The sequence below is a fragment of the Nelumbo nucifera genome, chromosome 4, assembly GCF_055504915.1.
Source record: "Nelumbo nucifera cultivar China Antique chromosome 4, China Antique-T2T, whole genome shotgun sequence".
Lineage (NCBI taxonomy): Eukaryota > Viridiplantae > Streptophyta > Magnoliopsida > Proteales > Nelumbonaceae > Nelumbo > Nelumbo nucifera.
In genome coordinates, this window is record NC_142652.1 from 88,862,648 (window position 1) to 88,882,496 (window position 19,849).

Genomic DNA, 19,849 nt, shown 5'->3' on the forward strand with positions numbered 1-19,849 from the left:
AAAAACAACTTCAGAACAGGGGTATCCAATCATATATGTTTACTATTTGTTTGAAACCCCAATTCGAGCCTATATTCTTACACGATGAACACTTTCTATTTTCTCAAGTAGTCTCACCTCTTGGGGACTAAAACAAATTTATGTTGGTTCCACTTAAAACTTTCAACATCTTACATCTGTTCCCTTACATCAAGAGGATTTCTACGTACGTATGACATGAAAACTGCTTCTAATTAATCACCGGATTCAAACGCAGAAAATAACAAATTCTAGCTTAATCAACTCAATTTCTTTTGAAGGCTAATCAACTCAATTTGAGAGAGTATGAAACGATATTATTTTATTCACAGGGATCGATCCTCCATTGATCACTACACAACATACATGCTCTCTTAGCTTTATTATATTATATCAACATGCTTGAGAGCATCATCTCTAAAACCAGACCGTGTCCCTATACAAACTGCTGGCTACCATGCATCGATCAACCATTCACCACCGTTCCACCTACAAAACAATTAAACAGAGAGCATCAGGGGTGATCTGGATCGATCTCTGCAACAAATCAATTCAGACCCCCAACAAATTAATTAGTTAACAGTTATAAGAACTCACCATTGGGGTGGAGAACCTGGCCGGTGATGTAAGAAGAACAGGTCGGAGAGGCGAGGAACACATAAGCCGGTGCAATCTCATGAGGCTGACCAGCCCTACCCATGGGCACCTCCGACCCAAACTTGGAGCACTCCTCCTCCGTGAACGACGCCGGTATCAGCGGAGTCCAAACCGGGCCTGGTGCAACCCCATTCACACGGATCCCCTTCTGCACCAGCTGCAACGCCAGACCCCTGGTGAAAGCCACGATTGCTCCCTTGGTCGCTGTATAGTCCAGCAGCTTAGCGTGACCCTTGTACGCATTCACCGACGTGGTGTTGATGATGCTGCTTCCTTCCTTCATGTGTTTCAGGCAATGCCTACCATCATCCATTGATCGTCATTTCAAGTTCCAGACCGCAACGTGGCCGGCCGGATACTTAGGCAATAATTAATGGAGCGAGTTTCAGGTTCTGTAGTAGTTAGTGTTAATGGATATTTTTTCTAGCCTTTAATTAGTTACCTGGTCATAAAGAAGTAAGAGAAGATGTTGGTCCTAAACACCCTCTCGAGGCGCTGCTCATCGATCTCCTCGACGGATCCCGCCTCGTACTGCTCGGCGGCATTGTTGACCAGTATGTCGATCCTCCCGAAGGCGTTCACCACCCTGTCTACGACTCGCTTGCAGTTCTCGTCGAAGCCGAGGTCTGCGGCTATGGCGATGGGGTCCTTCACCTCTCCGGTCTTGGCCTTTGTTATCATCTGTAGGGTGTCCTGAGCGTCCTTGTCCTCTTGCCCCTTCACGTAGGTGAAGGCCACCGTCGCACCCTCCCTCGCGAAGCAGTAGCAGACCGCCCTCCCTATGCCCGAGTCTCCACCCGTCACCAGCGCCACCTTCCCCTATCAAATTCCACATTATCAGTAAGAGATCTAGAGATCTAGAGAGAGAGAGAGAGAGAGAGAATATTAATACATGGAGCTTGTTGGCGGGCTTGTATTCACAGCTTGCGGCATGGGGGGTAGGGTTCATGATGTGCTCTTTCCCTGGCTGTGTCTCTTGCCTCTGGGGTGGGAATTGCTGGCCGCCGGACGCCATTTTACCGAAGGCTTTGGTGGCTTGTTGAGATACCGGAAATGATATACCCAACGCCGGAAAATCGGTTTTTCGATTTCCGACCAACCAAACTGGCTAAAGACACTCTGGATGGATGAAGAAGAAAAGTCGCAGAAACAAAAGATTAGATTACAGTTCTCAGGCAGGGCTGACAGTTTGATTTCTTATATAATTAACAGTGTGCATGACACATCTCGATCCACATGTCGAATGCATGGTGCATGGACCTACGTGTCATTTGAGTCGCATGCGATGGATGCGTCATTGAACGAGAAAACGGAATGTTGTAGGCCTCAAGACCAGAGACCCTGCACCAGAGGTGGCTTAAAAATCAATGGCCGATCGAATCAAGGAAGCCTCTTGGACAGCACCGTTTAATCTGGTCACAGTAACCGCAGATTAGTTTCAAGTTGTTTTTGTGTATTTTAGTAAGATTTAGCCATTGTCGACTGTTGTAGCTTTGCCTGTGAATTAGTTCCCAAGTTTTTCGTATATTAATTAGTTAATTAGTTTTTAAAAAATTAGGGTCCGTTTGTTTTATAATCGGAATATCGGAATCAAAATCCATCATAATCAAAATGGTATATTTTTATGTCAATGGTAATTGAAATAAGCTGGAATTAGAATTTCCCCCAAATGGGGAATGCCGAGACTCAGTTTGGAAGGAGTATAAATATAAATATATAAAATATAAATATATACAAAATAATGTAAAATACATACTTTTGCACTCTACATATTTACATTTGTATAACTACTTCCAAACTGAGCCTACGATTCTGATTTCGCTAATAGAAATTGAAATAGTCCAATTCCAGACCCTATTGCTGGAAATCAAACTGAAAATGGTTCACCTTTACTTTGATAAAATACTCATTCAAAGATTCAATAACCCCATTTAGCTATTTTTCTGTCATAGCTTTTCTACAAACAATTAATTTAATTGGGATCATTTTAATATCAATTTAGTAACTTTATGAGATCTATATATGCATCTTAATACCTTTCTCTTCCATTTTTTTGCAAAAAAAAAAAAAAAAATTCCTTTTTGGCTTCAAACCTCATTTTTTTAACGTTTTGTATAAATAAAAATATAAATTACACATGAAATAATATTTATATATGCACACATATATTACATATAAAATATAATTATATATTATTTTATTGATATAATACATATATATAACTTGCTTGACCCGGACAATCAAACTGTTGATCCGTGCGCCAGAGACAAAAATGGTTTAATGTAACCTTTTATATAAGTATAAAACTTGTGTCAAGTTCTAAAAATTTTCACCAATTATGAGATATTATATAACCTTTATGACTGTGACTCATTTCGTTTGATTCCACAGAGAAAGGCATTCTTTTATGTTGTAGCATGTTCTAAACTGAATTAAGATGGTGGGTTCTGAAACTGAATATATCCCAACATTTTAAATCACATAAAAATCTTATATTACATAACATAACCCACCACACCTTAAACATTCATCAAACAATAATTTAAAATATTTTAATAATAAAGTGTGTACTCCAAATCAATCTCAAAGTTTTTGGAGCACATCAAATAACCACAATACAAAATATATACAGATATACCCCAAATAAAAAATAAAAAAAAAAACTTTGAAATACATTCGAGATAACTACAACACAGATGTTTTGTGTGACGTGGTGAATTCCAAACCGCCACATATTTCAAAGTGACCATGATAGGCCCAGTGGCCTGGAAAGTACAACGCTTTTTTAGGCCCATTAATGAATACCCCTAATCTTTTGGAAAACCCTAAATTACCCTTATTTGAGTTGATTTGTACAAATTTTTACCTCTCTCTTTCTCACGATACGGCAGTTGAATCGTTGAATCTCTACTGTAATGAAGAAGTGTCGCCCACAAAACCAAAAACAAAGAAAAAAAAAGAAAAGAAAGAAAAAAATCAAATATTAGGCGAACTTAAAACCATTAGCTAAGAGGTCAGAGTTCAGCTGACCTGTTTAAATCATAAGTGAAGCAAAAGAGGATACCACCAAAGGATTCCGCTCCTATCCACTATCTTTAGTCATGAATGTATTGAAGAATTGCAAAAATAAAACAAAATGAAAAGAAAATTAACAATAGTAAATAATGTGATGCACACAACGGCAACCATCAATCTTCGAATCCCTCTCTGTTTTAAGTATAAACGCTATGTGTGGTTTGATGGAAAAGGAAAACCCATTATTAAAAGAGAATTTTCTCTCATTCAAGTATTGACAACTTTTCTTCATTTAAAAAAGTTATTTATCCATTGAGTAAGTGATACTTAGAGACTAAATTTTTCATGAATCATAAATCTGAAAAAAGAACATGTATATCTTGGTCAATAGGAACCAAAATCCCATTGACCAACTTTCTCCCTCTCAAAAATCTCAAAAGAAAAAAAAAAAACGAACAGGACCTAAGATTTAGGGTTTGATTTATTCTGTTTTTTCTTTTTTGCAAAAAAAAGCAGCTTTGTATTAATTAATTGAGTGATACATGTAGAGACTAGAGAGTTAGTTACACTTGGTTGTTGTTCCTACTTATATGTACAAACTTAATATATTCAAAAGAGGAGATCAGTCTTTGCAGATAGCTTCGATGGAGATGGTGAGACCATTGGTTCGGCTTATCTGCAGTTGCGAACTCTATTAAGGCTGTACTATCAGAAAAGACCAAAAGACCGGTAATGCCACGAAACTGTGCTGCTTGCAATCCTTCTAAGAGAGCTCTTGTTTTGGCATCATAGCTGTTGATGGTCCAGCAAGGCTTCCCTTCTGCAATGTAGAGTTGACGTTGCACATGTTGGATGACGAACCCTCGTCCTGCATGACCTGTAGTAGGATCAAATGAACCATCAACATGTAAGGTTGGCATGACCTGTGATGGTGGGAGGGTGTGGGGACTTAGCCTATGCTCAATGATGTGTGTTATGGGATACTGGGATGCCATCTGGATGACCTGACGTGGATCTGGTCGCCTATTTTTGAAAACATAATCATTCCTTACTTTCCAAATGAAATAACATATGATACTAAATCTGCTAAGATACAAATAGTGATTTTATTCTTGTGAACCATTCAGTGATAATGGTATGGGGCTGATTCTCTGATATTGTGTCTAGGTTCAGCCCGATTTGAGCTTCACACCAGACTGCTCTTGTGAAGACACATTGGAAGAAGAGGTGGAAGGTTGTCTCCTCTCTAACTTTGCAGAAGCAACATATTCGGTCTTCTCCTTCCAGCCATGATCACTTTCATTTGGTGGGCACACCATCCCAAACAAGTTTCCATAAGAAAACCTGGAATCTATATGGGATTTTGAGCTTCCAGTTATAGTGGGGACCTGAACTGGAGCTTTCAAATGTGGAGAAGTATTGATAGGCAGACTTAACCCAATATGTACCCGACCTGTTCTTCTTCCAGATCACTTTGTCTGCTTGTTGGCTTGTATCAGGGATAATTGATAAAATTTGAGAGATCATTGGTTCTTGGAAAAGGGTATTTAGTTTGGTAGTGTCCCAAGAAACTTTCATGTTCTTAACGTGTGATTCAGGTATCAAGGGGTTTAGGCTTGGAGGGTATCCATGGATCCGTGATGGCTTGGATGTCTCGGCCATCTTTGACTGCCCGTAGCAGATTTGTCCTTAACTGTGGCAGCATGGAGTGCACTTGTTTCCACCAGAATGAACTGTTCTTGATTTTGGGAGCTGCAAATAAAGATGTATGTGGAAAATATTTGGCTTTTATTTGTTTACACCAAATGCTCTTGCTGTCACTCAATAACCGCCAGATTTGCTTCCCAAACATAGCCTTCTAGTCCTCTATATTGTTTGTGCCTGCATATCTTGTCCCACGAAATAGTGTGTAGGTTCTTCCAATTGTATCTCCCCACCAATATTTTCTTGTAAATTTATCTAATTCTGCAGTTGTGGCTTTTGGGAAGATTGATTTATTGTGTTGCAGACGACTCAAATACTGGTTTGAGCAAAATTGCGTGTAATCAATTAGTTTTCTGTGCTTAACAAAAGTAATTTAGGGTCCTTGCCAATGTTTAAAATTTCGTCACATATTAGAACATACGGTATCATATCGGCCCTATACCAATATATGAAATATTAAATATTTTAAAATTTTAATATTGTTAGAGGATAATTTTAAATCCCCAAATTACCCTTTTAATTATGCTTTGCCTTACACTGTTGTCTGAGACCCGTTGCCGGTGCCTGCAAGGCTGCAACTCGCTTCAGCCCTCACTTCGCTCGGCATCAAGAGAGAGAGGAGACGTGATATCTATCGTAGCTCCAAATCTCTCAGCCATGTACGAGCTCTACTTCGCCGTCCCCATAGGCCATAGCCAGCGCCATCCTCACACCATCAATACCCGCTTAGATGCTCGGACCATCTCCGTCCTCCTCCATCACGGCGAGTCCAAGCTCGTCTTCGTTGACTTCCTATATTAAGGGTGATCCCAGCTTCAAATGGGTATGACCGGAGAACCAGTCCAGATTCTAACAGTCGAAGTGCCATGGACAGAAGGGGGCATCTTGGAAATGGTAAACCCAAGGTTGAATGGGGTTTATGACGAAGCCGAGGTTGTGATGGTGCTCAAGTTAGGGTTGATGTTCTCCAGCAGTGATCCTGCGTCACGTCTGACAATGAGACAGGTGGTAAGGTATTTGGAAGGAGAGGCGAGGTTGCCGGAAGCGGTGAGTGCGCCGGAGGCGGGGGAGTACAAATCGGGCAAGAACGAGGAGGGGTTTAATGATTTGTACATTCCTACATCTTCGTCTGAGAAGGTCAGTTCCCATTCTTTCATGGGAACAGGAGACATTGAGGCTGATCTCTCTTCTTTCTAAGTGATTTTGAGGGAGAGTGAGTGACGAGAAACCAGGTGAAAAAACTAGTTTCTTCTTTGATTTTGATTCGGGTGTTTTCTATTTGTTTTTTTTTTTGGTTGTAAATTATTAACTTAATCAACTTGCACAAGCAAAATGCATCTCGTCAATTGATTAAATTGGAAGGAACTATTGCCGATGGAGATGCATCTCTTCAATTGATAGGTATCGACCCTTTCGATCTGTAATATCTAGAGGTAGGAAAGTAGCTGATAATGATGTGTTGAATCTGACCCAACTGTTGATGACTCAATTGATTAAATTGGATGGGATTATTGTCAATGGAGATGCGAAATTGCAGAGGAGAATGCTGGTGCTCTTCTTTTTGCAGATCGTAATCTATGACAGGAATACAAAATACAAAAGGACGAAGATTTACGATTTCATAAGAATGAGAGATGCAATTTATGGCGTTTGATTTACGATTTGCAGATTTGCAGGTAGGGGTGATCATGGGCCCAGGCCCGGCCCAGCCTGGACCTGATTTTGAACCAATATTTTTCATATATAAAATATTACATATCTACAATATTTTATATTAAATGATATAACATGCATATAAACTTATTTTATACATTATATAATATAAAATATTACATATAATATAAATTATACATATACATAAAATATATAATCTAATGTAAAATAACAAGTATATATTATACATAAAATGTGTAAATTTAAATATATACGTGTTAGGTTTGAAGTATTAAGCACAAGCTCGATCTTAAAATTTGCAGGCCTAGTATAGGCCCGGACCCGGGCCGGGCCTGAACACAAAACTCAGGCCCAAACCTAAAATTTCCAAGCCGAACTGAAATGATCACCCCTATTTACAGGTTTGCATTTAAGATTTGCATGTTTGCTTATACATTTACGAATTACAATTTAAGACAAAAGGACAATAAGAACAAACTACAAAAATTTCATATGAGTATTTTAGCAATTTAGGGGAATCTTTATCGCAAAAAAATAAAAAATAAAAAAAAATAAAGAAATACAGCGGTCTTTCTCGCTGACACCATTGTATGGGTCTTTGTAAATTTGTAATTTATCCAAAAGATTAAAAGAAAATTAAAAAAAAAAAACACATCAATGAGCACATTTCGGCATATGGGGGTGTATGGATGTTTTGAATCTTGGTTCATGCTTGATTCCTGCTATTAATTGCAGCGTCATATGTAGATGAAGTGTTTTTCAAGAAGTCATTGCTGCTATATTTATTTATTTATTTATTTGACAATGTTATGGACACACCAACCGGCAGTGCACTGCGGTGTAGTCATGGGCAGCAGTACGCACAGCAGTAGGTACGGCCTGGCGGTGCTGCACAGCAGCACGCGCCGCCCGATAGTGCACAGCACGCAGCACGCACCGGCCGGCAGCACGCAACACGTACCGCCCGGCAGCGCCGCACAGCAGCACGCGCCGCCCGACAGCGTGCAGCACGCAGCACGCACCGCACGGCAGCAGCACTACACAGCAGCACGCACCACACAGCAGCAGCAGTAGGGCAGGGCCCACATGACTGCTCAGCAGGGTGGGGCCACACTTATCTTACCACATCAGCTCTGCCCGCCAACTCGCCGCCAGCTACACCATTCCTTATCCCTTATCCCTTATCTTATCTTATCCTTATCTTTATCTTATCTTATCTTATCTTAAGTAAGAGTTGTGTTACCATTAGGAGTAGGTAACTAGGAGTTTGAGTTCAAGTTGGAGTTTGAATTTAATTAGGAATTTCCTTCTGTAATCTCCTATTTAAGGAGCTACGAATTGAAATAAAGGCATTCAGTTTTCCAGTCAAGAAAAGAGTGAGGAGAGTTCGGATGGTCTCTTGGACAAATCACCCATTTAATTTCTGCAATAGGGTCTGCACGCAAGGAAAAGTAGGGCTTTCTCCCCGTGACGAGATCCTACGAGCGGGCCCATAACAGACAAATGCAGAGATAAGAGATGGGCAGTTTCATACATTGTAAAGAGAGGATCCAAGTATAAAAGAATTCCTCCACTTAGGGTGAGCATAGTTCGGTTTAAACCAAATAACCGAACCGAAATTCCGGTTTTGGTGCATTCGGTTCAGTTTGATTTCGGTTTTTAATTTCAGTTCTATTATTCGGTTTTGGTTAGAGTATTTTGCATTTCGGTTAATCGAAATAACTGATATTATAAGGATATATTAGTAATGATACTAAAACCTTTTTGTTTAGGCCCACCAAAACCATTGAAACTTGAGAGGCATTGAAGGCGTCTGACTAACTGGGTGGGATGTCCCGTCATTACTCTATCATGTTTTCTGTCGTATTTGGGGAACTCAAGTGAACTACCACCCCTAAGGGTCCTTTCCGTCAATCCATCTTAATTGATCTTTCAAGTTTCAACAGGGGATGAACTTCGGTCCCAAGAGAAAAGCCATTAGTACACCCAACATCTTCCGTTGGATTATTTGTCCTTTTATTAGGAGCAATGGAAAACCATTAATATTAGGGGTGAGCAAACGTTTCTCAACGAGCGTAGGTCTTCCTCTCCAAATCTCTGTGTCTGGCGACAGGCGACTAGCGTCAGACTGTCTTCCTACTTCTCACTTTCCTCTTTCCGAAGCAACAACCTCATACTCCAGCGACGGCTACGGCGAGTAACGAGTCGATTGTCTTCCCATTTTCCCAGTTCTTTGTTGTGCTAAGAGTCTTCCTCTCCAAGTCTGTGTTGTGCTCTGTCTGTGTTTGATCTGGCTTCTGACTATCTTCCCACTTTCCCAGTTCTCTTTTTCCCAACTCCGAAGCAAGAACCTCATAGTCTCATACTCCGATGACGGCGACGGCGAGCAACAAGTTGGTTGTCGAAGTCTCTTACTCTCAGTTATGTAATATTTATTATTGTTTTTTTTTTATCTTTTTCTTCTCTCATTTTGCAATTTTCTGTCAGTTTTTGTAATTTTCGGTTTTAATCGAAAAAACCGAATTAACCAAAAAATAAATTCAGTTTGATTTATTCGGCTTAACCTAATTTCGGTTTCGGTTTGGTTGCCACATTTCACAGTTCGGTTTCTAAAAATTCGGTTTATTCGGTTCGGTTTTAAACCGTTTGTTCACCCCTACCTCCACTCTCTTCTTACATTTCCCCGGGGTTGCAGCAGGAGGTTAATGTGTGTACTGTGGAACAAACTTGTTTGGGTGTTTGGTGTAGAAGTAGTTGTTCACTCGTGCTATTTATCTCTTTGTTTGGTGGGGTGTTCTATAATTAATTGGATAATTACGGCTGGCTCATTGGTGTATTAGCTGGTTTATTCCAATATTGACATACAATCAAATCCCGCAACTAGCAGCACTTTGGGAAAAAAGGGGTTAGGGAGAATTATCAACGGTTGTATTCACTCAGTCAAGGGAGGTTTAAGTATTTATCCCTTTATTCTTTGTTGCTATATTCAAATTCAATATTGTATTCATCTAACCCGAATCCTTTTCAACATTTCGGACCGGATAGACCCCTACTAGTTCTAACTTCTAAGTTTTAACATGCTTGTTCATGTCTTTGGAGGGGCTCTAGAAGTAATGGCAGCGGGGCAGGTTTGGGGCGAGGTACCCCCTCCCCATCCCGGCCCTGTAGTTAAAATCCTCTGTCCCATCTCCGCTGGCAGGTGGGGGCAGAGCACCCTCTTCTGTTGAGAGTTGGGACAGAGAAACCCCAAATTTTCTCCACCCCAATGCAGCCATATAAAAATGTCAAATTTCAGAGCTTATTTAAAGATACGATTATGAAAATGAGGAAATTTTAAATTGAACCATGGGATCTTAAGGTTTTAGGAATTAAAAAAAAAAAATCAAAGGTATTTTAGAAATGTATATAAATCTAGAGGTATTTTAATAATTTACAATTAAATTTAAAAAATTATATGCAAATCGCATCCCCACCCATCCCGATTGGGGGCAAAAATATTTTCCCCATCCCCATTTAGGATAAGGGAAGCCCACCCCATTCGGGGGCAGGGGAAATTTCTCTATTCTTCCGTTGCCTTTGGTTATAATGCAACTATACAAGTATGAAGCATCATGCCAAGCAGAAAAAGGCAAAACAAAATATCTAAATATAGGGGAAAAAAAAGCAGTAAATGGTGAAACCATGACAATTTCAGTATAAAGGCAAACGAGGAATTTTACCAACGTTCTTAGAAACGTACACAAAAACAGGTAGAGCAAAGGGGAGCAGGACTCCTCCAATGTTGTTCTGTTTCAGAAACACGTATCTCCCCACATTGCTGGTAAAAAAGATCTTTCAAGCAATTATAAAAGGTAACTCCTAATCGCTATATATGTCATCGTATGGGAAATGATTTCCTAAATCATGTAATTAAACCCCCCATACTTGGGACGTGATTGGTCCAAATCTCCTCATCAAAACGGTTATCTTTGTTTGTTGTCAAATCAGGACATGTGGACAAATCACCTCTCTGAACTCTGAATATGGGGATCTGGTTTCTGACTGTATATATCTCCATATGTAATACCTTCAATGAGAGGATAAAACTGCAGCTGAGTGCTCCAACTGGGTCTCCACAGCATCAACGTCCTGCAGAAGACTTGTCAATGTCAGTTATGCAAACAACCACCAAGAAGAAAAGTATATCCTTTAAACCAAACACAGCCTAATTGAAATAAGAAAAGTATATATCCTTTAACCACAAATTAAAAAGGCTTTCAAGACACTAATTGGTGGGCTCCAAAGTAAATGACTAAAATGTCATATGTAATGTAATCAATAACTCTCTGCACCATTTAGATTTGGGAAAGCCACCTCAGAATTCTTAACACCACCATACAGGTGGGATGAATCTGACCGTGGATTGATGCCAAATCTACGGGCAGGATGCAGTTTATAGGGGGGAGCTACTAGTAAACTATGGAGGACTATAATTTCAGAATTCTCAAAGGGATGCAGTATACTTCTCACTAAATTCTAGTGACCTGATAGACATTAATTCAGCCTACCACCTGCTGATATTGTACAAAACAGCAATAATTAGGTTGGGAGTGCTTAAAAATAAGTGTTTATTCAAAACAAGTACTTATTTGGACCATTAAGTGCTTATTGGTATTTGGGAAATAATCCCAACATAAGTGCTTATTTTAAAAATAAATACTTAATTTTTAGGCCCAAATTTTCAGCTTTTTTTAAGTGTTTATACGATAAGCACTTATTCAATTTTTTTCTTCCAAAACTATCCCTAATTGAATTTTTAAATATCACTTATAATATTATCCCTAGTTGAATTTAATAATACTTTTATGAAACCACTTTTAACCACTTTTATAAAAGTATTTTTATCAAAGCACTTTTACAAAAACACTTTTATAGAAGTACTTTTACAAAAGTACTTTTATGAAAACACTTTTATAAAAGCACTTTTATGAAAGTACTTAAATAAAAGCACTTTATAAAAGTACTTTTGTAGTACTTTATAAAAGTGCTTTCATAAAAGTACTTTTGTACTTCATAAAAATACTTTTGTAAAAGTACTTTTATAAAAGTGCTTTCATAAAAGTGCTTTCATAAAAGTACTTTCACAAAAGTGTTTTTATAAAAGTAATTTAATAAAAGTGCTTTCAAAGGGTATATTTTGAAAATTTGAAAAAAAATGGACAAAATAGTCACAAATGCTTATTAAGTGCTTCTTAGAGAAAAATACTACCAAACGCCCAATGTAAAATAAGTGCTTATTCTAAAATATAAGCACTTGAAAAAGTTGAGTGCCAAATGCAAACAAGTGTTTATTCGAATAAGCACTTATTTTTAACTTAAGCACTCCCAAACATAGCCTAAGACTAAAGTCTGATTGTTCTATCGCAGTAACATGGGATAGGTAAGATGGGTATGTAATGCCAAACAATAAATGGGTCCACATTTAGAAAAGTTCAGTTAACTTGGCAGGGGTATCATGATGACAATGGTCGTGAATCTCCCGTAGAAAATTAATGTAGTTTGAGAACTTACACTAAATTGGTTAGAGCCGCAGAGGCCATGTTAAATCCTAAGATTGCCCAAACATGAATCTGGGCATTGACATGGAAACAATTTAAAAAACGGGACAGACTAATACAAGTCTCTCCACTTATTGAGATCCAGGACATAGAGGTAAGTATGAGCATTCTAACATGCTGATACTGTGTATAAGTTTGGTTATAAAGCAAGAACCAACGGGTGTTCAAGCAAGGCACATAATCTCCTAGGCAGGTGTCTTTTTAATATAAGCCATGGCATTCAAGCAAGGCACCAGCCAAAGGTGTCCCATCACCAAAGGTGACATCTGCTCTGGTCCAGGTACAGTACCAAAAATTTGTGGCAGCAAAGTTTAAAGTTACTAATGCTAATAGAATGTTCCTAATATATGATTTCTTATCAGCAGTAAAAGCAAGAAATGAGATTGGGGGAGGAGGGCACAGTGCTATAAGTCAAAATTGATAAAAATATTCTGAAATGCTCAAGGAAATCATGACATACAATATGAGACCCAGTAATGACAAATTTCCAAGAACAAAAGTCTAAAAGGGAAAACTTACAGACCTGTGTGTGAGGAGGAACTTCAAAATGCCTAGGGCCAGGAGAGCTGGAGAAATTGAATGACGCATTTGAGTTTATACCATGTGCAGTTTCCCCATCATTACTAAAATGAGGCTGAATAACCAAGTCATCTTGCATCCTGTTCTGATCATAAGAGAAGCCTGAGGTCCCCTCCATACCATTGGAAACTGGCCTAGATCCTACACTTCGCTTTGAGGTTGGATCTAAGCGCTCCATCATGCGAGCAACACCTGCAATGCTTGCAGTAACTTCACGCTGAACTTCTCTGCTCAACTCCTTAACTGAGTTATTCCTTGCCAATAGTTTCTCCTTAAAACCTCTTGTACTTCTTGATATTGATTCTTTATATCTGTTGCAATGTTATAGGTGTCAATGGTGAAGTAATTAAAACAATCCATAGCCCATAGGAGAATCTATCAATTACCTGGCAGATGCAGCAGAAAATCTAGATTTAAGAGACTCTGAGAAAGAGAGCAACTCTGATGGTCGTGACCTCTGTGGACTAGCAGGAGGTGTCTGGGTAGCAATAGCCCTAGAGGACAATCAGGATAATAAAGATGTTATTCATTAAATCCCCATGGGATAGAACAATAGAATGCATGTTTTAACAACAACCAAATCCTAGAAAAGCATCCATTATGAATCCACCTGTTTGTACTGTAAGATGGGGGGCAAAATGAGATGAATTTTTTTTGTCATTACTCGTATTTTCTTTGCTTATAGGCTGCATAATCATAAGTCATCTAGGTGCAAGAGGATGTCAAAACAACAAGAAAAACAACCCATCCATATAGCGAGGACGAAAATCATTATGTACTATAAAATCGCATAAGACCCATATTAACCTTAAATGCAGCTTTTAAAACCTGAAACAAATGTACCTTGAGCCAAAGGCTGAGAGGAAAGTCAAACCCACTCCTAAATCTGCCTGGGCCTTCAAGTGGCTGTCTTAAAGGGCTTGGTGATCAGATTTCCACAAATCCATTTGAACCTAGCTCAATTCCAAGGGCTTGAAAATGCTCCCTAACAAGCCCAAGCCCAAAAGTTGTTGAGTTGGCTGGTTGGCCCAAGGCCCACAATATTGAGTCCATTCTAACAAGTCCCAGAAGTTAGTTGCCAACTCATGTAGACCTAATTATCATCATCTAAACATTGTCCCAACTACATGGAATCAGCTACATGAATCCCATTCTGCCATTCTATTATATTCAGTTCAATAAACATTGTTAAACCATTGGCCCTTAAATTATTTCTTTCTACTTCAACATATGTCCTTTTCAATGCTTTAAAAGGCATAGGAGGTATATGCTTGGAGGTGCCCTCAAAACGCCTTGAGGCTCATGCTGGAGGTGTTGACACCTCTGAGGTATATGCCTCAGATGCATGACACATACACCTCAAATGCATTATGCATGAGGCGTAGCCCCATTTGTCTTTTTAAGCTAGGGGCCTTGTTCTACTCCAACTCACTCACTTCACTCTCTCACCTCTGCTTTGACAGGACCCCCCTTTCAGCTAGCTTTATGCATCCTCATTCTTCTTAATATAAGACATCTATCATAAAAATAAAAAAAATAAAAAACAAAAAACAAGAAAAACAAGAACTCTTCCTTCCTCTCCTACTTCTTTTGTATCCACCTCCTCCTCTTGAGGAGGCTTATGCCTCTTGCATTCTAAACTATGCCTCATGCCTCCAGCTCAAGGTAGTGGAATGCCTCACACCACACTTCCCTATTTTAAAGCATTGGTCCTTTGTGGTCTGCTCTTATAGCCCCTTCAACTTGTAGCAGATCACTCCCTACAGGTGTTGTAGATGTTCTTCCTTGCATATGCCCAACCCATCTTAGTCTACTTTCCTTCATTTTACCACATACTGGAGCTGCTCCTAGGTTTCAAAAGTTCATTTCTGATCTTACCCTTTATGGTTTTCCCAGTCATCCATCTCAGTATTCACCTCTTTGCCAAACTCATTAGACCCCATGTGATAGGAAAAAGATTTGATTCTAATAAAATCTACCCAAGATTCTCTAAGCAAAATCTTTTCTATAGGACTGGATCCTTAAAATTCGTTCAATATTTGAAGGATTTATATTCTAGCAAGCATTTACTCTTTTAGTTTTACTGTTTCAGAATCAACCATCAGAATGGCTAGGTGAGACAGAAAGAAAGCAAGAGATTCAGGTCCTTCAATTAGAATCCAAGTCTTTTAGAGTTTTTTTTTTTGACAAGTTTTTATAGATAATTAAAAAATGCCCTTTAAATTTTTCCAGTGAAAACTAACAAGCAGTGTTAGTACAAACCTTCAAATTCAGAGTTTCTATATATTGCTATCTTCATCTGTTAATTGTGGATTTGCACCCATAAGAAGTGATCCGTTGCAAGTTGAGGGGGCTAAAATGGGTAGGAGTAGACCAAAAAGGACATGAGTAGTAAGAAAAGATTCAAGTGCTAATATTTTAACAATGGATATGGCATGAAACAGAACAGAATGGCAAAACAGGATTCATGTAGCTGACCCCATATAATTGGAGTAAGGTTTGGATGATGATGATGATGATGATGATGATGATGATGATGACCATGACGATCTGTTAACTGTGGATTTATAACTGTTGATATACAATAAATAATAATGTACCTTTGCTTAAAGGTAAAAGTTCTCTGAACATACCGAGGTATGGAAGGAGAATATCTGTTGTCCACACTGTTAGAGGGTGTATTTACAGAAGAGGAAAGCATCATTGGTTGTGATTGACCATTGATGGCAGAAGACATGACAACTGTTGGAGAATCAGGTTCCAAAGACCCAGAACCTGAACTTTGGCTCCCCAAGGATGCAGTTGTGTAAGCCTGATGTACATCAGATCCATTCGGAGGAGAAGCAAGAACAAGGATTTGGGAAGGATCCAACCGAGAAGATCTACGTCTCTCTCTCCTATTAAAATGATAGGGCCTTCCCATAGCAGCAGCCGCTAGATGCTGCATAATACGCTCATCAATATCCAGATCATCTGGGTGGGGTGCTACCTGAAATTTTCAATTTTCAATATGCAAAAAGATAAATAGAATATCAATTTGAAGAAATTCAGCTTCAAATCAAAGTCAAATTTTTTACATCATCAAATTGAAAGTCCTCTGAAGGAATGCGAGGATATGTTGGCATATTGGAAGATCTGTTCCTTGATCTTGCATTTCTTTCCATCTCCACTGCTGCAAGAAGCTCTTGGCTGTAGATTAAAATTGACAAGTATGAAAAGGGGACTGAGGGAGAGAGAAAGAAAATAATACTAGAATGATGTATCGATTTGAGAATTCAGATAACATGAGTTCAAATGGATCCCACTTGAAACAGTTTTAAGATTAAAAAAAAAAAAAAACACTATCATTGGAAAAACATCTTCACCTGCCAGGGTCCTTCAAGGCAAGTAACTGCCAGCAAATTGGGCATTCTTTGCTTCTTTGTGACCTGGTCAAAGATATTAATTAATGTGAGCTCTCAAATTTTCAACTAGAAACAAATAAAGTAAAGCTGGCATGATAGTACACAGCCTACCATTCAAGAATACACTGAAGATGATACTCATGTTTGCAATTGGTAACCTGGTAAAGATAGATAGCAGGTTTATCAGAAAAGGGAACTAACTTCTTAAGCTGTCACTAACACATGGAGAAAGAGAGGAGGGGAGGGGGAGATTCTTGCAGATTTGAGCATATCAATAGATTGGTATCATTTTGAAACTACTAGAATATCCCTTTTATTAGTTCACAGATGAAAATACAGCATATAAACATTCTACCAGAAATAATGGAATCATCATTAAAAGTGCTCCAACATAATCATCAATCATCAAACAACAAAAAGGAAGAAAAATGACTCCAATGAACAAAATCACAAGTAAATATAACAGAATAGTATATATGTATAAATAATATAAATAGGAGCCTGTTGGTCTCTTTTGAAAATATATGTAGATATGAAACTCTGCTGCCCATGAACTAGCAATATAATGGATGTAAATATAACAGAATAGTATCCTTTGACGGAAGCAATCATCCTCCTTGTAATCCTGTAATTCAAGTTTAACGGAGGTTGTTTTATTTGGCTTAAAAAAATGAACAATATCACGAGTAAATAATGCTTGCATTCCTTGAATGAATAGATAACGCTGTTCACCCTTACCGACAAACCAAACAATTACAAAGACCAAAATCAGAGATCATAGAATCACTACTCATTCACCGTAATTATGTCAGACTCCATTACATAAACAAAAAAAAAAATACCCCAAGAACGGCGAAGAAAAAGAAGATTACTTCATCGAAACCCGATAAAAACAATCAAGCTGAACCAGAAGCCATAACAGAACATAAGTCTTCCCTTCCGTGAGAGAAGAAAAAACAACTTCATCGGATTTAATTAAATAAGACAACAAGAACTGAAGAAAAATCAGCTGAAAACAACAACAAAAGGGGAGAGAGAGAGAGAGAGAAATGGAGTCTTCGAAGATCATACAGTAGCTGGATCTTCACATGAGAACGGTTCGAGGCAGATACTGCAAGCATCCTCATACGCGTCTTGATCAGCTCCAGATGATGCTGCTGTTGCCACGACCGGTTTCTCCACCGCAGAACCGAAACCCTCCTCCATCAAAAAAAGAGCTCAACTGAATCTCGAAAGAAATACAACCGAAGCAGAAAAACAGCGCAAGAGACGAGAGAAACCTGAACAAGGCGAAGAACCCTATATAGAGCAGAGACAAGGAAAAGAGGAAAAGGCAAGCCCTAGAAAGGTACAGAGAGAGAGAGAGAGTCAAAGAAAGGAATTTTATTATATTTAATAATTACTTTTTGGTGATTAAAGAGAAAGAAGAAGTAAAGACTGGAAAATCTGAACCATGTCACTAGAGTTGTGGCAGAAGAAGAGAGAAGCAGGAGTAACTGCAGACAAGGAAAAATCCGATTCAGACGGTTGACAATCTATCTCACCTCCTCACTCACAACACACCGACGGACCGACCCCTCCAAATTCGCCTAATTTTGCCATTGTGCGCTTGATAAACCCTCGTCACCCCACCCGCGCAACTTAGCCGGAGAAGGTCATACTCCCGCCTGACTGAAGACGTCAACTACAACCAATCAGTACCAACCATTGTGCTCTGGGTCCTACCAAATTGCGCTGAAATGGGATGATCACGACCATCCGAATCCGAACCATATACTTTCTTTTTTTTATGCAGGAGATGGAATATTTTTTAACGGTTGATATCATCTAATGTGACCTGACCCAACCCATAAATCCGATCCGACCCGAAAATAAGGGTTAGTATCTCGTGTCCACCTGGATTCGAGAGTGACCCGACCAAACCATAAAAAACGGATTGTTTTGGGTTGAATCGTGAACCATGGGTCAACCGCTGATCCCATTGTCAGGTTTAATTGGGGTCATATTGTTAGGTTTAATTGGGATCATTTATTTATTGTTAAAGGGTTCGATTAACGATTATGGCAGTGTTTGGTTTTTTGGCATTTATTGAAAAAATGTTGGATAAGTGCTTTATAAGTGTTGTATTTATTGTATATAAAGCAAAATGAAACAATGTTTGATTTAACCGTTTATTAAATAAATGATAAAATTTAAAACACTTTGATTTTTGTGCATGGGACATTTGGGGAAACGGTAAATTCTTATTTCCCCCAATACCCTAGTGTTTCTTGAAACTAAATATTGATGTGGCACATTTTAACGGGTAGACCTGTTCATGGGCTGGGTGCCCTGAGACGTCTCAGCCCGTAGATGGGCTTGAACATGTTTATAGGCCTGTGGGCTTAAACTCGGGCCAAAAAGCCCGGCCCGCAATAAATTCGAGTCGGGTTCGGGTTTTGTCAAAATAGCCCGGCTCGACCCGACCTAAAATTAGACTTAAAATGGGTTATGTGATTATGTCCATTTGAATAAATTTTTTTATTTAAGAATGTAAAACTGTGTTTTAAAACGTAAAATAAAAGGAAAAAAACCATCTTGTAGGCCCATTGTTCATTTAAATAGGAAAAAAAAACCATCTGAATTCTTAATTATAATTTGAATAGGGAAATTGTAATTTTTTTTTATTAGGTCGGGCTTTGGGCTCGGGCTCGGGCTTCGGGCTTTTTATCAAGGCCGGGCTTGGGCCCAAGTTATAGGCTCGTTGGTCGGGTCGGGCTCGGGCCTAGCGTATTTCCATTAATGATGAGTAAAAGCTCAGCCCGAGCCCGACCTAACCCGGCCCATGAACAAGTCTATTAATGGGTATATCTGAGGTGGAGAGTAAAAAACATTTAAAGTAAAGCCCAACCAAACAACAAAAACAAGAAACGTTTAAAGTGAAAAAGTACAAATAAACAGCCTATCCACAAAAGCCCACAAAACCAAACACATACTATGTTACGGGAAATACATCATATCGGATAAACTTATTGCAAATCAATCGGAATCATAAAAATAGGTGCCCAATAAAATGGTATTCATCAAATTCACAAAATGCTTTGATTGGTCAGATCTCTTCCCATACCATATTTTTCTGGTATCATAGATTTTTCCCTTATTAAAAGTTTACACTCTTTACTCTCTACTATTTAGTCTTTATTTTTTATTATTTATTTTTTG

The 19,849-nt window shown here is 38.7% G+C and overlaps 2 protein-coding genes across 7 annotated transcripts; both read right to left on the bottom strand.

The window, feature by feature from the left end:
* Positions 1–313: 313 nt before the first annotated feature.
* Positions 314–1,846, bottom strand: LOC104612386 (NAD(P)-binding Rossmann-fold superfamily protein). The gene is made up of 4 exons (XM_010279782.3): positions 1,568–1,846; positions 1,118–1,494; positions 616–974; positions 314–507 (listed from the first exon to the last, which is right to left on the bottom strand). Exons 1-4 carry the CDS (start codon positions 1,688–1,690, stop codon positions 485–487), a joined length of 882 nt encoding a protein of 293 aa, XP_010278084.1. The 5' UTR covers positions 1,691–1,846; the 3' UTR covers positions 314–484.
* An 8,895-nt stretch (positions 1,847–10,741) lies between these two features.
* LOC104586734 (E3 ubiquitin-protein ligase RHF2A-like) lies at positions 10,742–18,289 on the bottom strand. 6 transcript variants are annotated; one of them, XM_088904174.1, is made up of 10 exons: positions 18,101–18,245; positions 17,929–17,988; positions 17,720–17,845; positions 16,760–16,806; positions 16,610–16,672; positions 16,322–16,433; positions 15,845–16,233; positions 13,631–13,738; positions 13,189–13,555; positions 10,742–11,196 (listed from the first exon to the last, which is right to left on the bottom strand). In XM_088904174.1, exons 1-10 carry the CDS (start codon positions 18,101–18,103, stop codon positions 11,137–11,139), a joined length of 1,335 nt encoding a protein of 444 aa, XP_088760300.1. In that variant the 5' UTR covers positions 18,104–18,245; the 3' UTR covers positions 10,742–11,136. The 6 variants fall into 6 exon arrangements, with proteins under 6 accessions (XP_088760300.1, XP_088760301.1, XP_088760302.1 ...); XM_088904175.1 differs by having other exon boundaries at positions 15,878–16,233; positions 18,101–18,240; XM_088904176.1 differs by having other exon boundaries at positions 17,720–17,988; positions 18,193–18,289.
* Positions 18,290–19,849: the final 1,560 nt, after the last annotated feature.

What these genes read in the sequence shown, in the direction of transcription:
- LOC104612386 (XM_010279782.3), bottom strand. Translation starts at nt 1,690, where the DNA reads ATGGCGTCCGGCGGCCAGCAATTCCCACCCCAGAGGCAAGAGACACAG. An exon ending in AGCCCGCCAACAAGCTCCAT is followed by an intron (nt 1,495 to 1,567) that starts GTATTAATATTC and finishes GGAATTTGATAG; the next exon opens with GGGAAGGTGGCGCTGGTGAC. An exon ending in CCAGGTTCTCCACCCCAATG is followed by an intron (nt 508 to 615) that starts GTGAGTTCTTAT and finishes ATTGTTTTGTAG; the next exon opens with GTGGAACGGTGGTGAATGGT.
- LOC104586734 (XM_088904174.1), bottom strand. An exon ending in CATGTGAAGATCCAGCTACT is followed by an intron (nt 16,807 to 17,719) that starts GTATGATCTTCG and finishes TATCTTTACCAG; the next exon opens with GTTACCAATTGCAAACATGA. An exon ending in GCCTTGAAGGACCCTGGCAG is followed by an intron (nt 16,434 to 16,609) that starts GTGAAGATGTTT and finishes TTTAATCTACAG; the next exon opens with CCAAGAGCTTCTTGCAGCAG.